General features: G+C 50.0%; 1 protein-coding gene across 4 annotated transcripts in view; it reads right to left on the bottom strand.

Moving 5' to 3' along the window:
• Window positions 1-20,778: 20,778 nt before the first annotated feature.
• LOC149360910 (monocarboxylate transporter 2-like) overlaps window positions 20,779-23,621 on the bottom strand; it is a 99,440-nt gene continuing 96,597 nt past the window's right edge. For all 4 annotated transcript variants that reach the window (XM_089572540.1, XM_089572538.1, XM_089572541.1 and 1 more), the window contains one exon: window positions 20,779-21,320. In XM_089572540.1, coding sequence (XP_089428666.1) covers window positions 21,127-21,320 — 194 coding nt within the window. In that variant the 3' untranslated portion in view covers window positions 20,779-21,126. The remainder of the gene's footprint in view (window positions 21,321-23,621) is intronic.

Genomic DNA, 23,621 nt, shown 5'->3' with positions numbered 1-23,621 from the left:
TATTTTCCGCCGCTACGACTTTAATTTTTCAGTGTCATCTTCGATGTCTTCCCTAAACATAACCCCGCTCGCATCCGGCCGAAAAACTGAGTCCTTAAAATTTCTTCACTTAATAGTCCTTACTGCCTTTCAGAGGGTAAGCATATCTCGTTTTCAAAACAATCTGCAACCAGCAACCATCACGATCTTAATATCTAACCTTTATTTGCCCGCACTAACGTTTTCAAATACAGCTTTTTTCCCCGCACTGTGAAGAGTTGAATTTCTTTGCATGGCAGCATCCATGCATTATCAATCTCTGATTTTGCGTCGGCAATTGAGTCGTTGTTGAGTTGTTGTTTTCGGCGTTTATATTTGTAATGCTTGTAATGTACCCTTGTATGCGTGGAATTGATCCACATTTTATGCACCCACTCCTGCTATAGCCCCTAGAATGGGGCTGCAGTATTTTCAAGTAAATAAATAAATAAATAAATAAATCTACATATACCACAGAAGTATCATTAAGAAAGCGTTCCCCTAACGCTTTGGCTCTCGCTCCACAACGTTCAGCGTGGAAATCTGGGTGCATGTTCCGAGGAATTATAGGAATGACCAGAAGCTGGCGTATATGTTTGGGAAGGTCAGTTGTTGGTCCACCTTCGTATGTTATGCCTAGTGTGGACAGAATGTGTCGGCCAGTTGGTGTGCTGAGAGTCGTTCGTATTGCGAGACGGTTACCGCTTCAATAATCTCACTTAGGGTATTATGAAGACCGAGACCTAACACTTCCTCAGTCGCTGTGTGCATGGGTAGCCCAACAGCCTGTTTGACGCATTTCCTGATTATGGCTTACACTTTCTCGTTTTTAGCTGACTTGAGATGTAGGTAAGGGCATATGTAAGCTATGCGGCTGATCCCAAAGACTTGTACTAAACGGAGAGTATTGCTTTCCCTCAAGCCCGAGTGGTGGTTACTAATGCTGCGAACGAGTCGCATAATTTGCGGCGAGGTTCCCTGAAGCTTTTGGATTGCGTCACCATTGAAGCCGTATTCCTGTAGTATTAGGCCCAAGATTTTAAATTTGGGTACTCGAGGAATGGGGACTACGCGAATACATAGCTTGCACCGACGTCACATCCGGTGGCCGTCGGCTGCTACTCGGCCATGGTGCCGAACCACCGCCAGACCGCCTTTAGCTTACTGCTGCCTATGTTAGCTCGCATCGTGTTGGTTCCCGTCCATCCGTAGATACATTATGGTTTTGTGTGCCACCCTTGGCTGCCCCAACCGTACCGACAGGTCCAGGCGAAACAAGAAGCCGATTAACACGAACTTCATTTGCATTCGTCAGATAATCGCAGGCATGCAAGTGCGAGCGCTCCATGACTCAGTACGAATCTGTGCGAGCTGTGGCTGACTCGCATTAAGCGCGCCAATTTGGACCCCGATAAATCAAATTTACATGTGTGCGGAGCGCACTTTGTGACAGGTAAGAGGCTTGTGTCGTCAACTAAATGTTTGCGAAAACTTGGGAAGCAATGGTTACACCTCGAAGTGAATGTTGCTGTTTTGATTGACCCCATCCGATTTTTCTGACAACACAAACCCAGACTGGGTCACGCGTCGCCGCATCCTATAGCTACAGCACTAGGCAAGCCGGTTCGGATCGCCACGACCGCAGCGAGCAATGACGGCAGAGAAAGCGGCGTGCCTTGGCCGAGCTTCTCGTCTCGTATGCGCATCGCACACAGGCTTCTCACCCACCTGCTGTAGAAATCGTTGTGTGCCTCCGTTGATTAGAAGGCTTTCATTTCTTCCAATTTCACGAAGCTGGAAAGAGTACACTATATCCCCCTGGGTCACTTCAGAGAACACATCAACGCCCATCGCCGCGTCGACTCCCGGTCGCAGCGTGTACGGATGTGTATCGTCGCAAATTTTCACTTTGTGTGCGTAGCGTACGCGCGCCGATCGAATAAGTTCAGAGCAGTAGCCTGTACTGAACAGTTCATTCATCTGTGGAGTAGGCATCGCGCCCGAAAGATGAGAAACTAATCCAAAGCGTCCGAGGTGTGGTCAGGCGTCGCAGGATGGACGGGCGGAGACGGCCGAATGGTTCGGCAGCATGGCCGCGAGCGCTTGATGGAGACGGAAGTGACGTCACGTGCAAGCTATGTATACTGAGTTCGATGGCCGATGGGGGTTGCACAAGGGATCTGATTTTACGGAATATGAGAAATTGAGATTTGGCTGGAGAGCACCGCAGCCCCCTAAGGTCTACATGGTTGCCCACGATATCGATGGCACGCTGGAGTCTCTCCTCGATTTCGGCATCACTGCCCTCGGCGGTCTGCAAGCTGATATCGTCCGCATAGAGGCTCTAGTGGAGTTGCGGGATCTGCGCTAATTAGTGTGCAAGTTTCAGCATTGCAATGTTGAGGGGAAAGAGCGACAGGACCGATCCCTGCGAGGTGCCCTTGTTACCGAGTAGGAAGTCATGCGAGTGGAGACCTCCCACTTGAAAATACGCCTTTCTACCTGAGGGAAAGTCGTGGATATAGTTTAAGGTGCGGGCTCCCACTCCGATTTCGTGAAGGTTCTCCAAGATCGCATCATGTCTGACATTATCAAAGGCTTTCTCTAGGTCGAGTCCGAGAATTATTCTGGTGTCCAGCGTTTTTGCCTCAATAATCTGATGTTTGAGCTGAAGCATTACATCATGTGTAGAAAGTTTTGGTCGAAATCTAATTATGGTGTGGGGGGAGGGGAGGGGGGTACAGCTCGTTCTCCTCCATAAACCGGTTGAGGCGGGCATGAACTACGTGCTCCATGAGCTTACCTGCACAAGACGTGAGCGAAATTGGCCTGAGGTTTTCAAGGCTGAGGGCCTTGCCTGATTTGAAATGAGAATGATCTCTGCCGTTTTTCATGTTTGTAGGATTGAGCCCTCCGACTAGCATTTCTGCATATACGCAGTTAGGAATTGTAGCGACTCTTCATCCAGGTTACAGAGAATTTTGTTTGATACTGCATCTGGACCAGAGGCATATTTGCAGTTTAGCCAGGCAATTTCTACCCTAACCTCATCCTAACCTGCCTAATCTCAGTAACCTGCGAAGCCTTGGCTAGGAGCATTGCCTATATATCTGTCTCTAAGTTCAAGGAAAAGGTTCTCGGGTGTGCCTGCATGTGCAGGTTCCGTCTCTGAGTCGTTCTGCTACCTGTAGGGCCAAGTAGATGACGGAGCAAGTTCCAAGTCTTAGAGACTCCCATATTGCGATCCATGTGGTTGCATATGTCCTCCCAGCTTTGCTGAGTAAGTTTAGCTGCATAATCCTCGATCTCCTTGTTTAGCCTACCTATTTTTCTGCGCATATTGCGGTTCTAGCGCTGTCGTTTGAGTCGGTTCTCGAGTCCTCTCTTCGCCTCCCATAGGTGAAGAAGCCGGCTATCCGCAATCTCCAGGTGGTCAGCCTGCTCTAACGTACGAGTGGCGGCCTTGACATCTTTACAAAAATCCTGTGCCCAGACATCTGTGTCTAGTGTTTCGGGGGTATCAGCCACAGCTTCTCTGGGGACTCTTTTATTGCGGAACGTGTCCCGATCGACGAGGGTGGAGGCTCGAGCGCTACAACGTTTGTGGCCAGTTGAGACCACTATTTTCAATATGTAGTGATCACTGCCGAAATTTTGTAGGGTGTTTATTTATGCTGGAGTGCCCGCATTTTTAGCAAAAGTCAGATCGGGAGACGTATCCCTGTAAACACGTTACCACAGCGGGGGGGGGGGGGGGGGGGGGGCTACTGGGTCTGTAAAGAGAGTTACCCCACACCGTTGTGCGGCGAGCCACAATTTGCGACCTTTAATGTCCTCCTGTGCGTACCCCCAACCGAGGTGTGTGCCATTAAAGAGTATCGTGAAAATGACGGGGTGATTGCCTGCAAGTTTCAGGGTCGTCTGAAAAAAGCGGCTCAAAGCTTGCTTTCCTTAACTTTGGGCTGCTATAGACATTGAGCACAGACTGACTGTGGTCGGGTTTCCTAGATGGAATTAATTCGACAAGCACGTGTTTGACATTTGTGACTGGGGTATTGTGCTGGACAACCGTAATATTTCGTTTGACAAGAGTCGTGATTCCAAGCGTTTCATCCTCAGATGAAAAGGATTGATATTCAGCTAGCTTGCTATTGATTTGTGTCTCTTGTAGTGCAATTAAGTCCGGTCCGTCCCTATTGTGGACGAATTGTGGAGTACAGCTCGTTTGCGGCCAAATCGTCGGCAGTTCCACGGCCAGATGGTGTAATTTGGTTGTGGCGCCATATTGATGCTAGTCTCATACCGCTTCAGAAGAAGCGGATTTGCGAATTTCGAGAGGAAGGAGCCTTCTCTCTGCTTCCTGCTGCCAGCTGCCTAAGTAATTCCTGTCGGTGTCTACATAATTATTCCATGATGTAAGTGATTGTATGCTGCATCTCACTAAAGGTGTTGTTAGTCTGCGTTTGCTCTTCTTCAATCTTGCGAATGCTATCGGCTAGTTTTTGGTTTTCGGAGAGGGGACCGCCTGCTTTTCGCTTAGGCGGAGGGGGGGTCCACGTTGATTCAACATGCATGTCTACTCCTGTGGAGGTAGACGAGGCAGGGTTATTAGCGTCAAACATTGAAGAAGGATGGATAACTGGGCGAGTTTGTACTGATACATCGTGGGAGGGAACAGCGCGAAACAAAACGACGGACAAAGGAAGAGGAAAGGAAAGGAAGATCACAGAAACAGGTTTTGCACTATTCTTCCGGACATTCAAAAAATGTAAAAAATGGAATAGCTGTGTCTGCCCTCCGCTCGAGCTTACAGAATTCTTGTTTTCACCGGATCGAAGAGAGCGTATTGTTACAGGTCAGCAGGCTGAAAACCGCAGGGTACCCTGATTCGGTTATTTCGGCAACGTGCGAAAAGTTGGTGCGGCTGGTGAGGACGGATTTCGTCAAGTCAAAGAGGGACAAGGCATGTATGAAAAGGGCAGTCATCCCCTACATTCACAAAGTAGCCCATAATCTAAAAAATGTAGCCGGTAGGTTTGAAGTCGAAGTTGTTTTTTCGGCACCTTGCAAGTTGAGCGGGCTTTGCCGGGCCATCAGAAACCGTAGTGAAAGTGTATTAGGAGTTAGTCCATTTAAATGTCGTGTTACTCACAGGTCACCGTTGGTGGAATGCGCATGCTCTGTAGTCTACGAGCTTCCACTATCGTGCAAAAAAGTATACATTGGTCAGACAGGCCGATGTATTAATGTTCGCCTGAGGGAACATCTTAATTCACTATCAGACACCAGATACTCTCATCTGAAAGATCATTGCCGCGAGTGTGGGAAGGAAAATGATAAAAAACAGAAAAAGTGCCGCCCTTTGGTCACAAAAACTAAAATTTTGTTTAGACACCGGGATAAATTGACAAGGGAGATTATGGAAGCTTATTTCATACGAAAGAAGGAATCACAATGTATCAGCCAGCCTTCTTTAGCATTAGTTAACAAAGAAGTATCGTTTTTAGATAATTCATGACTTGCTTCATATCGGGATTCAGGGGTGCTTTTGTTCAGAGTTCACCACGTGGCGTATTGTGCGTTTGATGGTCTTGATTCCACTAGACCAATGGTAGTTGCTTTGTTTGTTCACGTGAGTTTGATATATATATGTTTTCGTTTTTCAATAAAAAATTCAGTTTCGAGTAAAAAACAGCGCTCGTCTTTGTGTCCTCTTCCTTTGTCCGTCGTTTTGTTTCGCGCTGTTCCCTCCCACGATTTATTAGCGTCACCGGTCGTAGGCGGGGACCCAGTCTGCATTTGTTGGCGTTTTAGGGCAGCATTTTCTTTCTTTAGGTCCTCGACCTCACGAAGTAATTTTCCTACTAGCACTTTCACATCTGCTAGCTCAGAGGAGTTGCAGTTATATTTCTGGAAGGCTATATCTGCCCAGCCTACCTTTTGGGTGCCGACGGCGTCCTGGCTCGAACCCGGGATCCGTGGCTGTTATGAAGCAGTCCTGGATTTGGAAGCGGACCTGCCTCTCTGTTCCAGTCGTGCAAAGGAGCTGGATCGATTTCTGTACCTCGTCCACCCCCTACTTTTGGAGCGGCTGCGTAGCTCATTAGGCGGCGGCGTCTCTTGGTTATGCTGAGTCAGAAGTTGGCGTTCCTGTTCCCAGCGATGTTTGTTGACAATGTATGGAGTGCGGTAGATCTCGCGGCATTTGTTGCTGCCCAGCTCATGGCCCTTACCTCATAAGGCACACTCGCAGGTATGTGTCTCGGGAGGGTTGGCTACGCCGCATCCGCGACAGCGAGCGTTTTTCGGGTCCGGGCAAACGTCTCTCCGATGTCCGAGTCGCCCGCACAAAGAGTACACCTCGTATTTTTTCCTGTAGAAAAACACCTGCAGTGCAGCCGTCGTAAGCGAACTGGCGTTAAATTTGTTCGCAACGGACGCGCTAGCCACAGGAAAAGAGGAAGGGTTCGAAGCATGAACCGATGCACAGAGAGCAGTACGAATAGGAAGCTGGGCCAAAACAGCGTTCGGAAGAGAAGCTTCAGAATGAGGCGGAAGAAGAGTCGAACCCGCGACAGGAAGAAAAGCGGCAGCCGCTTCCGGAACGGGAATTAAAAGCGCGACTGCAAGTTTGAAGCAAGCAGTAATACTCCGAGCCCGCTGGGTAGGCCAAACTTGGAAGTATAGGCAAGTGTGCCTTGTATTTTGCGTGCTCGATGTTTGTAGCCTTGTATTAATATAATGCCCAATCTCGGCGTGTTTTTATGTGCATTGTGAACATTGCATTGAGTTATGTATTTGAAAACATAATGTATGGTTGTGTGAACTTTTGGCATTCGCCATTGACTTTGTGAGCGCATGCATGTGCGCGCGAATTTCGTGATTCGGGAATATTGTTGCACAATATTCTTAAAGGAAGGGGCAGTGTCACAAAATTCGGCGCATTTTTGAAACAAAGAAAAACACCGCGCGCACGGCGTCTCGCCGGCACGAGCCGAACGGGGGAGAAGGAAAACCTCCGCTGAGCGCGTGGCTCTCTCTCCCCTCCACCACCGCTCACCGACACCGCGTGCGCCGAGGGAATGAGTCATCCATGCCGAAGATTTCTCTGGAACATCCGAGTCTCTTCTGCTGCTGACCGGAGGCAAAGGGCGTAGCCTTGCGTACACTAAGACACGTCCCCCTCGCCCGTCTGCGACGGCGCCACGCCAGAACACGCTCGAATCTTCGAGATGCGACCCCCGACCTCTGACGAATGGGGACGCGCGGCCGGTGTGAAGGGGAGGAGAAGACAGCACTGCCAATGCTGCGTGTATGTGCGCGCCTACTCTGGCGCGCAGAACAAACAGACGTGGAAGCGAGCCTACAAAAGAAGGCGTTGACCGCTATCAGATTAGTCGGGACCGCCGTTTAAGCTTCATCGAAGCGCGCCCGTTCGACTCCCGGGAAAACACCACTCGGCCAGCATCAGGCCAACGGGGCGACGTTCGCCAGTCTGCGGGACAGCATCGTCGTGGAACTCTGGTCATCGGACTGCCGCAGTGCCCGGTGAACAAATTGTGTTTTGTTTGTTTGCCTCTCTCTCTTGTTTTAGTGCACTCTAGGTGCAAATTCCTTTTGTATCATAGTCTCTCTTTCGAGTTTAACTTTGCACGCGTTGCGTTGTTTCGTTAATCACTTTGTATGTGTTTGTACTAGTGATTGTGAAATCCTCTGTATCGTCTCTTTGCTGCATAAACTTTGTTTTGTTTGTGAACCTTTGGCTCCGACCCATTCTCTGGCTTGCAACCAGCGAAAGCTGGGCACCAAACGACCAAAAACCTCTTGTCACTTGGTAGCTGGTCTCTGCTGAGCTTGCCACGCTGAGTCGAGGGCATCTCCTTTGAGTCCGAGACCGCTACCCCCACACGCTCTAAGGGTGTCTGGGAGCTTCCCACGTAAAAGTGCGCGAAGTGTGGGAGACAAGGTAATTTGTGCCAACGTTCCTCAATACCTCATTCAGTGACCAAGTGAATATTATTTCTTTGTCTGCCATCCGGAAAAGCTTTATTCAGCAATCTGTGCTACAGTAATGCGAATTGTCTGGGTGTACTCTGCCACTCTGTGTAATAACCTTGCTGTCTTTTACTATAATTATTGCTCCCAATTGCTAGATATCTGTCTCCGTAAACATTGTTCTTCATAAACGCACTTGTATCCACTTTTTAACACTGTTATCTTTTTCTGTTTGTCTCGTGCAAACTGCTGACTTGTAAGGATGGTGAGTCCCGTCAAGCGGTGTATTATTCACTGCGTTTTTCTCACCATCCCCAGTTTGCATGCACAAACTGAGATAAAGATTGATTGATTGATTGTTTGATTGATTGATTGATTGATTGATTGATTGATTGATTGATTAGTTGACTCTAAGACTGCCATACTAAATTTTGCTCGCGGGAGGGTTAACCTCCCTGCATTTCGCATACTGAACTCCCTCGCCGCACACCCGCCCCGCCACTTGGAGCTGATATGGGTGCCTGCTCACTCCGAGAATCCCGGAAACGAGGCCGCCAACGCTTTAGCCTTAGGTTCTCTCAACCGGGCACCGGCGGCCTCCGACCAGGGGTTCTCGCGGGAGCGCAAGCACTCATTAAGTGGAATGACGCAGGCCTGCAAAGCCGAGCGTCGGCTCTACCCTTTACCCCATCCCTCCCTCGACAATTATCCGCAAACGCTTTGAAGGCGACTACAAACACGCACTTTACCCTCCCCTTATATACGCTCGCGCTATCACCAAGTCCACACAAACCCTTCCTGTACCCTCTGCCACCACCCTACAGCCAATCTCGACGATATCCTTTTCCTCTGTCCGGCGGATTCTCCCCCGCGGGGCCTGGAGCACCTTACCACTTGGGAGGCTTGGGAGACCCTACTGCGTTCTGAGGACCCGGCCAAGCAAGCCATCGCCACAGGCCGGGCTGCCAGCCTCCCGGACATGAACGTTTGAGTGCAGTGGGGCCGTGCGGGGGACCACGGACCTGGGTCCCAAACTCCCCTGTGGCAAATAAAGTTTTCACAACCACCACCATCTCAAATATCTCGGTGGACACCCGTCATCATCTAGTCGATGAGTCACCCAGGCGCTTAATGTAACGCCGCCGGACGGACGGGAGAATGAGCCATTAAAGACTTTCGCCCCGCCTTAATAAAATAATCGCCTTTGTTGCATGCTTTCTGTGGCTGTTGGCTTCTCTCACATGTATAACCTGCCCCTCATTTCCTTTCTATTGTCTGCTTAATTGCTTAACAAGGGCTTCGGTTCTGGCAGCATTGATGGGATAGGAAGCAGAAGAAGGTTCTCACACAGCTTCCACCTTAGCCGTTCGATAACGTTCCATGTCACACCAACGGTTAGTAAGGACGTATGACGTCCGCTGCTTATGAACGTGGGTGGCACTAATGAACACTCTCAATGTTGAGTCACTTGTAAACTTAAATGCCCCCGAAAGTAGACGATCTCACAGCCGTCGCCGTCGATCAGTTGGTAGAGCACTGGACACGTAAAAAACTTGCTCGGTTTTGTCTGAAACACCTGTACAGCTTACCGAAACGCACTCCATGCTAAAATGAATATTTAAAAATTTCCATATTTCGCTTTACGCAGTCAACTAAGCGGAATTTTAAAAATACTGTGAGGAATCCTACACGACGCGAGACAAGGTGCCGTTGGTTTCCTCGAGGTGGTGCACATTGGCAATCATTGGCACAAATGACATCAAACGCCCTGTATACTGTGAGAGTGCTACAGACGCAACCGCCATGCTGTCGAAGCCTATGTCGCCTCAAAGGACGCTTACGCTGCTCCAAATCACAGTACAGGACTGCAATGATTACGATGTGCTCTACGTCTTTATTCACACTGCAATTAATTTTCAATTCTCCCTTACAACATTGGTAATTACAAGAATGTGATTTAAAATCCGCCAGTGCTTGTAGAACTTCGCTCTTTCCTTGCGCTTATCACAATCTAGTTTTGTTCTGTTCTCTCAGCATATGCCTCAGCAAACGTCGTTCACATAAGCATCAGATAATAAAGGTTGGTTGATTTATGGGGTTTAACGTCCCAAAGCGACTAAGGCTATGAGAGATGCCGTAGTGGAGGACTCCGGAAATTTCGACCACCTGGGGTTCTTTAACGTGCACTGACATCGCACAGTACACGGGCCTCTAGAATTTCTCCTTCAAAGAAATTCAACCGCCGCGGCCGGGATCGAACCCGCGTCTTTCGGGTCAGCAGCCAAGCACCATAACCACTGAGCCACCGTGGCGGCAGATAACAAAGGATGTGGCAGCCCCAGATCTGCAGTTTTCGTGGGTTAGTTACACCATGATTTTTTTGTACCGGGTATTTCAGCTAATCTAGTCCCTTGATCTTTCACTTATAGTTTTTGCATTCATAGCTGCTTCTAAGACCACCAATTTTTGCATTTTTGTCCGGCCAGGATTACGTTCGGCACGATTATACTGTATTTAAATACAGTGGCGTGGCTCACGGACGATTAAAGAATGCCCTCTAGCCTTTCTTTCCGACCTCACCTGTTGTGTTCGAACCACTAATGCAGATTAGCAGAGCCAGTAGGCTTTTCATCTTGGAAATTCGGACAGTCAGAATCAAAAATTAACGGTGCTTTAGCTTCGGTTAAACGGAGTAAGAAGCTGTAGCTTCACGCTCTGACTACTAGGTGACTCCGGAGCTGATATTTATGCTCGACTGAACGCGTGACGTCACGGTGTAGCACCTGAACACCATATGTGGAATTCGTGCGAAGACGCGTCGCTGCTGCAGACCCTGACGTCACGGCCTAGAACGTGAACACCACATGCGCACTTCGTGCCAGCGCGCCGATGCTACTTACGTTACGCACTCAGGTTAGGAGGCCGTGACGTCACGGCCTAGCACATGAACACCACATGCGCACTTCGCGCCAGCGCGCCGATGCTACTTACGCTACGCACTCAGGTTAGGAGGCCGTGACGTCACGGCCTAGCACATGAACACCACATGCGCACTTCGTGCCAGCGCGCCGATGCTACTTACGCTACGCACTCAGGTTAGGAGGCCGTGACGTCACGGCCTAGCACATGAACACCACATGCGCACTTCGTGCCAGCGCGCCGATGCTACTTACGCTACGCACTCAGGTTAGGAGGCCGTGACGTCACGGCCTAGCACATGAACACCACATGCGCACTTCGTGCCAGCGCGCCGATGCTACTTACGCTACGCACTCAGGTTAGGAGGCCGTGACGTCACGGCCTAGCACATGAACACCACATGCGCACTTCGTGCCAGCGCGCCGATGCTACTTACGCTACGCACTCAGGTTAGGAGGCCGTGACGTCACGGCCTAGCACATGAACACCACATGCGCACTTCGTGCCAGCGCGCCGATGCTACTTACGCTACGCACTCAGGTTAGGAGGCCGTGACGTCACGGCCTAGCACATGAACACCACATGCGCACTTCGCGCCAGCGCGCCGATGCTACTTACGCTACGCACTCAGGTTAGGAGGCCGTCACGTCACGGCCTAGCACATGAACACCACATGCGCACTTCGTGCCAGCGCGCCGATGCTACTTACGCTACGCACTCAGGTTAGGAGGCCGTGACGTCACGGCCTAGCACATGAACACCACATGCGCACTTCGTGCCAGCGCGCCGATGCTACTTACGCTACGCACTCAGGTTAGGAGGCCGTGACGTCACGGCCTAGCACATGAACACCACATGCGCACTTCGTGCCAGCGCGCCGATGCTACTTACGCTACGCACTCAGGTTAGGAGGCCGTGACGTCACGGCCTAGCACATGAACACCACATGCGCACTTCGTGCCAGCGCGCCGATGCTACTTACGCTACGCACTCAGGTTAGGAGGCCGTGACGTCACGGCCTAGCACATGAACACCACATGCGCACTTCGTGCCAGCGCGCCGATGCTACTTACGCTACGCACTCAGGTTAGGAGGCCGTGACGTCACGGCCTAGCACATGAACACCACATGCGCACTTCGCGCCAGCGCGCCGATGCTACTTACGCTACGCACTCAGGTTAGGAGGCCGTGACGTCACGGCCTAGCACATGAACACCACATGCGCACTTCGTGCCAGCGCGCCGATGCTACTTACGCTACGCACTCAGGTTAGGAGGCCGTGACGTCACGGCCTAGCACATGAACACCACATGCGCACTTCGTGCCAGCGCGCCGATGCTACTTACGCTACGCACTCAGGTTAGGAGGCCGTGACGTCACGGCCTAGCACATGAACACCACATGCGCACTTCGTGCCAGCGCGCCGATGCTACTTACGCTACGCACTCAGGTTAGGAGGCCGTGACGTCACGGCCTAGCACATGAACACCACATGCGCACTTCGTGCCAGCGCGCCGATGCTACTTACGCTACGCACTCAGGTTAGGAGGCCGTGACGTCACGGCCTAGCACATGAACACCACATGCGCACTTCGTGCCAGCGCGCCGATGCTACTTACGCTACGCACTCAGGTTAGGAGGCCGTGACGTCACGGCCTAGCACATGAACACCACATGCGCACTTCGCGCCAGCGCGCCGATGCTACTTACGCTACGCACTCAGGTTAGGAGGCCGTGACGTCACGGCCTAGCACATGAACACCACATGCGCACTTCGTGCCAGCGCGCCGATGCTACTTACGCTACGCACTCAGGTTAGGAGGCCGTGACGTCACGGCCTAGCACATGAACACCACATGCGCACTTCGTGCCAGCGCGCCGATGCTACTTACGCTACGCACTCAGGTTAGGAGGCCGTGACGTCACGGCCTAGCACATGAACACCACATGCGCACTTCGCGCCAGCGCGCCGATGCTACTTACGCTACGCACTCAGGTTAGGAGGCCGTGACGTCACGGCCTAGCACATGAACACCACATGCGCACTTCGTGCCAGCGCGCCGATGCTACTTACGCTACGCACTCAGGTTAGGAGGCCGTGACGTCACGGCCTAGCACATGAACACCACATGCGCACTTCGTGCCAGCGCGCCGATGCTACTTACGCTACGCACTCAGGTTAGGAGGCCGTGACGTCACGGCCTAGCACATGAACACCACATGCGCACTTCGTGCCAGCGCGCCGATGCTACTTACGCTACGCACTCAGGTTAGGAGGCCGTGACGTCACGGCCTAGCACATGAACACCACATGCGCACTTCGTGCCAGCGCGCCGATGCTACTTACGCTACGCACTCAGGTTAGGAGGCCGTGACGTCACGGCCTAGCACATGAACACCACATGCGCACTTCGTGCCAGCGCGCCGATGCTACTTACGCTACGCACTCAGGTTAGGAGGCCGTGACGTCACGGCCTAGCACATGAACACCACATGCGCACTTCGCGCCAGCGCGCCGATGCTACTTACGCTACGCACTCAGGTTAGGAGGCCGTGACGTCACGGCCTAGCACATGAACACCACATGCGCACTTCGTGCCAGCGCGCCGATGCTACTTACGCTACGCACTCAGGTTAGGAGGCCGTGACGTCACGGCCTAGCACATGAACACCACATGCGCACTTCGCGCCAGCGCGCCGATGCTACTTACGCTACGCACTCAGGTTAGGAGGCCGTGACGTCACGGCCTAGCACATGAACACCACATGCGCACTTCGCGCCAGCGCGCCGATGCTACTTACGCTACGCACTCAGGTTAGGAGGCCGTGACGTCACGGCCTAGCACATGAACACCACATGCGCACTTCGCGCCAGCGCGCCGATGCTACTTACGCTACGCACTCAGGTTAGGAGGCCGTGACGTCACGGCCTAGCACATGAACACCACATGCGCACTTCGCGCCAGCGCGCCGATGCTACTTCCGCTACGCACTCAGGTCAGGAGGCCGTGACGTCACGGCCTAGCACATGAACACCACATGCGCACTTCGTGCCAGCGCGCCGATGCTACTTACGCTACGCACTCAGGTTAGGAGGTCGTGACGTCACGGCCTAGCACATGAACACCACATGCGCACTTCGTGCCAGCGCGCCGATGCTACTTACGCTACGCACTCAGGTTAGGAGGCCGTGACGTCACGGCCTAGCACATGAACACTACATGCGCACTTCGCGCCAGCGCGCCGATGCTACTTACGCTACGCACTCAGGTTAGGAGGCCGTGACGTCACGGCCTAGCACATGAACACCACATGCGCACTTCGTGCCAGCGCGCCGATGCTACTTACGCTACGCACTCAGGTTAGGAGGCCGTGACGTCACGGCCTAGCACATGAACACCACATGCGCACTTCGTGCCAGCGCGCCGGTGCTACTTACGTTATGCACTCAGGTCACGGAGATAAAAGCATTTAGAAGGCGAAACTCGCCTCTCTCCCGCGGCCGCGGAGAGTCACAGGCGCTGTCTGCTTCCTTCGACCGCCGCCGAATGCCGCCCTCGTCAGGTTCCCGAGGACGACGCGCGCTCGCGCCGTCGCGTGCATTTCCGTGCTTCCGCGGGAGAGCATATTTGCGCGGCCAACATTTTCTTCGCAAATGTCATGCTGCCCTGAGTTATCGTGTGGTAAAACGTGGCCTCATAGTACGGGAGGCAATTTACATTCGAATTCTAACTGTTGATGTGCCTGCGGCTCGGCGCTCTTCCACTTACTGGTGGGCAGTGCCGCGCGCGATGGCTGCCCTTCTTACGTCGTGAAGGAAATTCGTTGGATACTCATGAAGCATGCGAAGGATATTAGCTTTGTGTGCTTACCTTCAGGGTCTTAGGGACCACGATAGAGAGGCATGCAGCAAAGCTTGCTGAAGAAGTAAAAAGATGAAGAGGTGCATATGCTCCCGGCACAAGCATCGGTCATAATTAAGGCAATACGTACATCATAGCTTGCTGATTCGCGTGTCCTCTTCAGTCGGAACAAATAACTGTGAACAAGTGAATGGGAGCCTTGAAGGAGATGACGCTTTCTTTGCAGGACTTGTATCCGCTATTGCAGTTCGGAACAAAGCACTTACGTCCCTTCGTATGCTACAGCGAGGCAGTAAGGCGTACCGGGTCCACGGAGGTAGACCAGGACTCGAGCGCGAGCACTCTACCACGTCGGTCACACAGCTTCTGGAGACTAGAGCACACGACCCCACCCGCTGTTTCGAGGGTGTTACGTGTTACAGGGTATTCCTTATTTATTTATTTTTTCTTGGTTTCTTGCCTTCCGCCACTTTGTGTCCGAAGCTGCTAAAAGATTTGGCGGAGCTCTTCTGCAGGGAGTGGGGGGAGTTTGCCAGCCGTCACTGTGCACAAGCAGGGCTGTCTTCCTCGCCGTTCTAAAGACAGTCTGAGCTGGGCAGCGATGCATTGTGTTAGCCCATTTTGACCCGAATAGCCAAATAGAAGAGCCTGACGTCTCAGGCATGGCTAGCTACAATGGACCGCTCCACAACAAGATGAAAGAGGCCGCTCGGTGACACGAAGCCGTATCGATACGTGCAGTGCCCAATTAGCGGTGACAGCGTTGTGATTCCCTTGCAGCTAAAGAGGCAGGGGAGATAAGGAACCAGCTGGACTCGTCCATCGTGGGATTCAACCCGCCTTACAGGGAAAGTACAGCGTTTGGAAGCCCGCCTCAGGCTCCCTCTGACCGCAGGGGATGAAAAGGGAGCGGTGCAATGTTTAAAAAAAAAATTGCTGAGGCTCAGCTTGGCTAAGCCTTGGGAATGCGAAGCATCCCACGGCGACGGCGCGAGGTGGAGGCCGGCTCTCTCATCCGATGTCACGTGGTGTGACGTCACGGTGTCACGTGGTTTCACGGCTAGGGGTCCCACGGCGACGGCGTGAGTGGTAGCTCTAGCAATATGCTTCGCATAAAATTGTGAGCCCCTCCGTGGGCTGGCTAGTTTAGCCACAGCTAGAAGCACGACGTCTACAACTACTTAGCCGCTGTTCTCCGTGCAAGCCGGCTGGAATGGTAACATTCTTGATACGCCGTCAGCGGCCCCAGACCACAAACGGAGGGGTTCCCTGTAACACCCTGCCAATATGTTCCCGCACTGCTTTTTTTTCACGCTCCGCCGTCCCGAAACCGCGCCACGCACCGCGCAGCGCGGTGCCTCGCGCTGTACAAGCGGCACTAGAGTTACTGTAGCGGGCACCGCGCGTGAGCGCCATCTACCGCGCGCCACGGAAACCGACCTCCCTTCCTCTCCTCCTCTGTGACGTTTTCTGGTCGCCCGCGCCGGCCGCGGGGCCATGGAGTTGCGCCTCCTAAAAGCCTTCTATCTCCGTGACTCAGGTTAGCAGGCCGTGCCGTCACGACCTAGCACATGAACACCACATGCGCACTTCGTGCCAGCGCGCCGGTGCTACTTACGTTATGCACTCAGGTTAGGAGGCCGTGACGTCAAGGCCTAGCACGTGAACACCGCATGCAGACTTATTCCTAGACGCGCCGGCGCTCCTTACGTCATATTCTATGTTTAAGATGACGGGACATCACATCCTATCACTTAAACGCCGCGTTTAGGCTCCTCGGTGAGCCCAAAGTCGATCACGTGACCAAATTTTGGTTCATTTATTTATTTCGTGTACCCTGAGTGCCAGAGTCATTATGGAGGGCACCTTGACGTGACCCTGACGTCGCCAGCTTGCCCTTGACTTGACCGTGAAATAACCTTGACCTTGATCCTTGACCTGTCCATTTCTTTGCCCCTTGGCCTGACCACTGACTATCCACCGGTTCTCCAAACCTATAAACTGAAGGTTTGACCTCGGCTGAGCCTTGAAGGTCATCGCCCGAGACCTCTAGTAATGAAGCTATCGCTTAAAAACTCCTCTGGCTGTAGAAAGCGACATGGATATAGCAATGCAATATCGTTCTTAGTGCTTGGCCGAAAGGCAGCTACGGCTATGTGACAGGTTGGAATGCTTCTTTTCACAAAGACTTGCAGTGCGACAGCGAAAATTGTACGCGTATTAAGGCAAAAGCCTTTAATGCCTCATACTGTCGTGACCAAGACGTGTTAGCAAATGTGTCCGCGTTTCGGATGCATGCCTTACATGGGCATATGCCAATCAATAACCAATCGATACTTAATCGAGTGCAATCGAAAGACATCGTAACCTGATATAAAGAGATTTCAGAATTATATCAATGTACTTAATGATTAAATGACTGATTGGTAATTAGTAGTAGTTAAGAAGTGGCATGTGGGACTGTGCACTGCGCCTGTACCTTAATTAACACCAATTAATCAGTGTGCTAGTTAAGGTCACATTAACTATCACTAACCATACATTAACTAGTATCACGAAATGTGCAAGTCATACTTAACTATCATTAACCATCATTAATAGTTAGACGTTTCATAGACACTGTGTCGCACATTCTAGAGAGTTCCATCACTTGACAGGTGAGTAACAGGACATGATGGATGGCATTAGAACAATGTTAAAGAGAAATTAGCCTAATTAACATTTCTAGTCAGACCACATAAATTAACCGAGTAGGAAATTGGTCGAGTTGGGGTATCGAACCAGGGTCTCCGGAGTGCGAGACGAGCACGCTAACCACTCCGCCATGCCTTTTTTTTCTTTTTTCTTTATTGCATTTTCACAACGGGTACAAAGAAGTGAAACATGTCCGCAACACTTGCACTGACACGGCAGGTTAAAATTTTTTCAGTTCAACCAAGTCATCCAACACATTTAACCAAGTTGGCTGATCAGGCAGTGCCTGATACACTTCCCTCAGACGTATGACACCTTCAATGAAATGCTCGCGTTAGATCTCACAACTACTTCTGCATTGTTGAATTGTGTCCTTGTTTTCCATAAACTATGGAGGTCAAGGAGCATAATAGTGTCATAAGGGATGTCCTGTTTTCCTACCGGTAAGAACCTGATGCCATGCGGGTGTAGCGGTAAGTCTTTCTTTAATGTTCTTTTAAGCACATCCCAGAAGAAAAACTCATCCTAACAATCTAAAAATACGTGATCTATTGTTTCAGGTTTTTTACATAGAAAACAATCTGTTGACCAAGGGACAGAGTCCTTTATCATGCATACATGTTTTGACCGACAGTGTTCCGGTGTAAAGTTTGAAGAAGAAAGTTTTCAAAGATGGGTAAACTGGCATTCTTTTAACCCTTTTGAGCACATCTGCTCCTGGGCCTCCGCAGTTTGACAATCGGTAAATGGGTACAGGGAGCATTCATTCAATTAAATCTTTCTACAGATTTTTTCTAGTGACATTGGAGAGGTACTGCATTGAAAATCGCACTTGTAACATTCTGTACGCAAGCACAACTTCACGCAGATAACCTCTCACGGTACCACGCATGTTTTCAACAGAGCATACTACAACTCCTGGTAGCAATCGACATAAACGAACTTGCATAACTGTGCGAAGAAAAATATCGTTCTGGTCGCGAAGAAACATAAAGCGGGACACGATTTGTCGTACAAATAAGTGAACAAGACCGAGACCTCCTCTCTTCACGGGCAAGAATAAGTTTGTTCGACTAGTTCTTTCCCATGTCGACGCCCAAATAAATACCGCAAAAACCCGATGGATCCTTTGAATATTGATCCGCGAGGCGCTCAACCCATTCATGACATACCATATCTTGGAGATGAGGAACAGGTTACACACAGTGGCGCGCGAGAACATTGATAGTGGTCGCCCCTGCCACCCACTGGCCTTTTGCCTTGCCATTGCCACCTGTTCATTCCAGTATGGTTCGGGGTTGCTATAAGAGCTCAGCGATACTCCAAGATACGTTGTCGGAGTTGTGGCCCACCGAAGTCGGGAGTCCCAGTCACCATGCCAGAATCCATAACTCTTCTCCCAATTTATTTGCGCCCCGGTGCATTTGCAAAACTTCTCAACAACATCCGTGGCTTCACAGATACTCTGTTTACTTGAGCAGAACACGGCGATGTCGTCAGCATAAGCTAAGATTTTTACATGCGCTACCAGTAACCTGAAGCCAGTTATACACTCAGAGTTTAGTATAGCCAGACAAAGGGGCTCAAGATAGATTGCGAACAAGAGGGGTGACAAAGGACATCCCTGCCTCACTGAGGAGCGTACGTGTAGACTTTCAGTCAGCTCCCCATTAACAATGACGCGCGTTGTGCAGTTCGCGTACGCCATTCGTACGCCCTCCGTTATTACACAGCCCACATTAGCATGATCTAGCAAGCTGAACAGAACCTCATGAGATACACGGTAAAGGGGCCTTTGCGAGATCTATCTGCATCATTGCCACCCTGTCGCCTAGTGCATCGCAGCATTCAAGCACACTTCGCGCTATGTGTATATTAGTGGCGATGCTCCGACCCTTGATACCGCAAGTTTGATGACTCCCCACTAGCATGGCTATGACGCCCTGAATTCGCTTTGCCAGAACCTTCATGAATATCTTATAATCTACGTTGGTGAGGCTTATCGGGCGATAAGACCCCACCAACAGACGTTTTTCTGGCTCACCAAACTTCGGTATGAGTACAGTGTGCGATGTTGTGAATGACAATGGCGTACGCTTTTTCTCGTACGCTTCGACAATAACTTTCAGCAGAATTTGGGCGATTTCTAACTTGAAATATTTGTAAAAGGCGGCTCCTAAATCATCAGGATCGGGTGCTTTACCCAATGGCAGTTGATCTATTGCTTCCTCTAGCTCTTTAACGGTTATTGGCTGTTCAAGACGAATTCTGACTTCATCGTCGAGCCTTGGCATAAACGGTAGAAAATCGTTATGGAAACTGCCCTCCGCCCTTCGCGTGTGACCCAGCAAGTCACTGAAATGGTCTCTGATTACGCCCTTGATAATGACGCTGTCGGCCGATACCTCGTCGCCGTTTTGTATCGGGCGTATTTCTTTTTGGCAAGCGTATCTTTTTTCATCGCCTAATGCTCGTTTTGTTGGCGATTCCCCTGCCCACAGTTTCTCGGCGCGTGCGCGCACCACCGCTGCTCTGTACTTATCTGTGTCTATTTTTTCCAACTGAACTTTTGTATTTCTTATTTCTTTAAAACAAGTTCCTGGCTGAGTGCTTTCTTCATTAATGAGCAGCGCAAGCTGCTCACGGAGCTGGATTTCCTTCTGCTTCTCTTCGAATCTTATAAGACTGCTTGTTTCAATTGCCCTCATTTTGACGAACGGCTTAAATTCTTCCCACTGAACAGCGTAACTTGACGGTTGGTCCATGAGCAGCTTTTCGAGCTCTTTTCCTACTGTACTGACAAAGCGTTCTTGCTCCGATAACTTTACATTGAGTTTCCATAAAGCCCAATTAAACGGCTTTTTAAAGCGTATCCTGCCAAAGTTTGCAACCACTAGACAATGGTCGCTAAATGGAACCGGTTTGACTTCGTACGAGGTACACAAAGGAACAAAGTCTGACGACACATATAAACGGTCCAGTCGAGCATGACTGTCTCCCTGAAAGTGCGTGTATTGCGGTCGCGTCCCAGTCATATAAACACTTCCTATATCCTCTAAACAATATTCACTGACCAGAGCATGCAAGAATTATCACGTACGGGCGAAGGCTTGGCCGGTCGACTGTCTCACAGACACAGTTCATGTCACCCAAGAACATAACAATCTTGTCACATTTTAAAAACGACTCAATTCGCTTTGTTCATTCGAAACCATTGAGCAGGCATGGCGGACTTTACTACCACTCCGCCATGCCTGCTCAATGGTTTCGAATGAACAAAAGCGCGTCTAGCTCACACGGCGTCTCTGTTCACTCCCATCTTCCTCCCTTCCCTTATGACGAGGTTCAGGTGTCCACCGAGATATGCGGGAGAAATACATTTCCTTTCCTCAAAAACCAAATTACCGTTGAGCAAGGCGTAGAGCCGAATGGGCGATGCCGTTCTGCGGACTCCCTAGCAGCGCTGCAAGACGCTGTCGCGTTTCACTCTTAGACGCGAAGCTTAACGTCTTAACCACACATCATTGACACAAGCAGCAACACCGCGCATAAGGCTTTCGCCTCACCGCACTTTAGTTGAACAAAGTGCCCCTCTGAATTTTTTGTGTGAGTGCAATTGCCACTGACTATTACTCGATTATGTGGTTAGAACAGTGTACTGGTGAGTAGACGTAACGTGATCTTCATTCAGGCCACGCGCGGTTGCTGGTTTGTTTCTTTTTCGGTTCTCGAAGAATGCGAGCCCAAATAACGGGAGTACGAGCACTGCGCACGAGGCTGCCAGCAAGCGGTACAGGTTGTCGTAGGAGCCCATGCTGTCGCGGAAGATGCCTGCAAAGAAAAGAAGGAGAGCGCGAGGAAGCAGTTTTATTTTCCATGCAGTGTGGCCTTCGCGAAAATGCTGCACTGAGCAGCCAACGTCATCGTCGTCAGAATCACCGCTATCAGCCTAATTTAGTGAACTTTGTTTTCTATAGAACGTGCCAACTGTGCGAAGACATCGACCGAACTGAACCATCAAATCGCGAAAACAAGATCGGTTTATTTGCGCTAGCCTCTTCGTCCCTAAAAGCTACGGCAAAGCTTGCGTATAGTCTTACCCGAACCTTCCGTCTTTGTTCAGAAGACCAGAAAGAGAAGTAAGCACGAACAACGCAAGTACCGATGCAGAAACGGCTCTGTGATTATAAATTCCGGCACTAGTTGAGCAGGAAAATCACGAATCAAATGGATGCAAAAACCAGTTCAATGAGTCGAGCTGATATCACTTCTGCTATCACCTATTTGAGTAAACAAGATTTTTCAGCGAACACTCCATAATTAAACTCTGCCTTCGCAGTTCGCAGTTGTTCGATTATTCATTACAGGATGTCACCTGCGAATTATCGCTCTTATAAGCACTCTCTGTAAATGCTCACAACACGCACTTTTCACCAACCTTGTCCACTTTTTGGATTCTAGTACGTTTCATTTTTTTTAAACCCACCCTGCATAGAGCCAGAAAACTGTTTTCATGCGATACCAAACTTTCCAGCTTCACTAACAAAGTTCACCTAATTTTAGAACGAACGTAAGAAGCTGATCTATTTTTCCTTGATTTCTCTAGGGCTTTCGACAAAGTATGGCACTCTTTGTCATCTTTTAAGCGAAGCTTACTTAATCTTGACTACAGCGTTCTGAAAAAGATTTAATACTGAGATGTTAGCCGAGAAAATTTTGCTTTCGCTATTAATATTAATTCATTCTTCAAAGAATTTAGTCGGGTGCCACACTACCACTATTGTTCTACCACTACTCTGCATGTCAAGTGCATTGCTACGTGCTTTTTATTTGATATGAAGTGCAAAAACTGTTAAACAACAAAAAAACGATTTCAAATACCATCGATTTCCATTAAATGCAAGTTTTCTCATACCAGAATAATAGCAATTAAGCGCAAAAGAGAGACGCACATTCACACAGTCCACAGACAGCTGTTGTGTGCTCCAAATAGCGCGATTTGATTATCGGTTTCGTAACCAGCAACAGCTTGCTCCGCCACAAAGCCATTCAATCAATGTCCAGAGATGGGAGCCAGTCAAGAGTTAAAAGGGGTCGAGGCAGTGAACTGCACGCTGCACACTTGGACTGACCAATGCCAGGCACACGCATAAACTGCTGTAGGTTCTTTCTCAAGGGAACGTCGCTAAAGCTACGCAAGTAGGGCGTCGGCGATTAAAGAAAACTATAAGGCACACTTAGGCTCAACCTTAAAAGTGTGACCATTTTGTACACGTTACAGAGAATAAGTAACCGACGACTATTACAGTTACTCTAGCTGAAATATAACTGATTACTGTGGTCAGTTACAACTACTGAAAAGTAACTTCATAATTGCAGAACAGTAATCGATTATTATTGCGTTACTTATCTTCGAAATTTATTGTCATAACCCACTAACTCAAACCACAATAAACTAGTGCGGCTTGCTTGATATTTTTTTACACGCTGGTATATTTCAACAGGAGTTGTTTTTCAACATTGTCATCGCTGATTTTACAGTTTCCTCGTGAAGACATCAGACGCACACTGAACGCTTTCGATGTTAGCGCTGGAGGGTAAGACATTGCGCACCAGCTCGTAGTTTCGCAAAGCTTCGATGCCAATTTCTACGGCCACTATGAAGCGCCTCGCTTCTCTCCGGTCAGTTTATGGGTATACTTTAACTATGTCTAGGATCCACAGCGATCAGATTCGGTGATCAGTTTTATGTACAGAAGTCGAGAATGTGTATATATTCCTCAGTTGCTAAAGTGCTGTGCGAGATATAGGGTCAGCGATGAACCAAAGAATTCAAGAAAACCTTATTGTCCTGCATGTAAGGAAGGTGTACTGCTGCGTAGACGATTACTTTGCCTTCTTATCAAAGGCGCAACCTGACAGCATGGCGACTACCACTATGGAAATCCTACGCATTTACAGCACATTGCTAGGTGAAGTCAAGTTCACCTGTTTCTCGTTCATTTTCTTTTATTCAGACATTCAAAGATAGCACAGTATGTCCACGAGGACTGGCAAAAGGAGACAGCAGTGCCCCCTGACAAGGCACTCACCACGGGATTACCCATCATGGCAGCAGATTGGCATCCAAAG

This window comes from Amblyomma mixtum, chromosome 2 (assembly GCF_055824585.1).
Source record: "Amblyomma mixtum isolate Tamu chromosome 2, ASM5582458v1, whole genome shotgun sequence".
NCBI classification, from domain to species: Eukaryota; Metazoa; Arthropoda; class Arachnida; order Ixodida; family Ixodidae; genus Amblyomma; species Amblyomma mixtum.
Note: the sequence above shows the minus strand (reverse complement) of the source record. Positions and strands in the feature narration are given on the sequence as shown.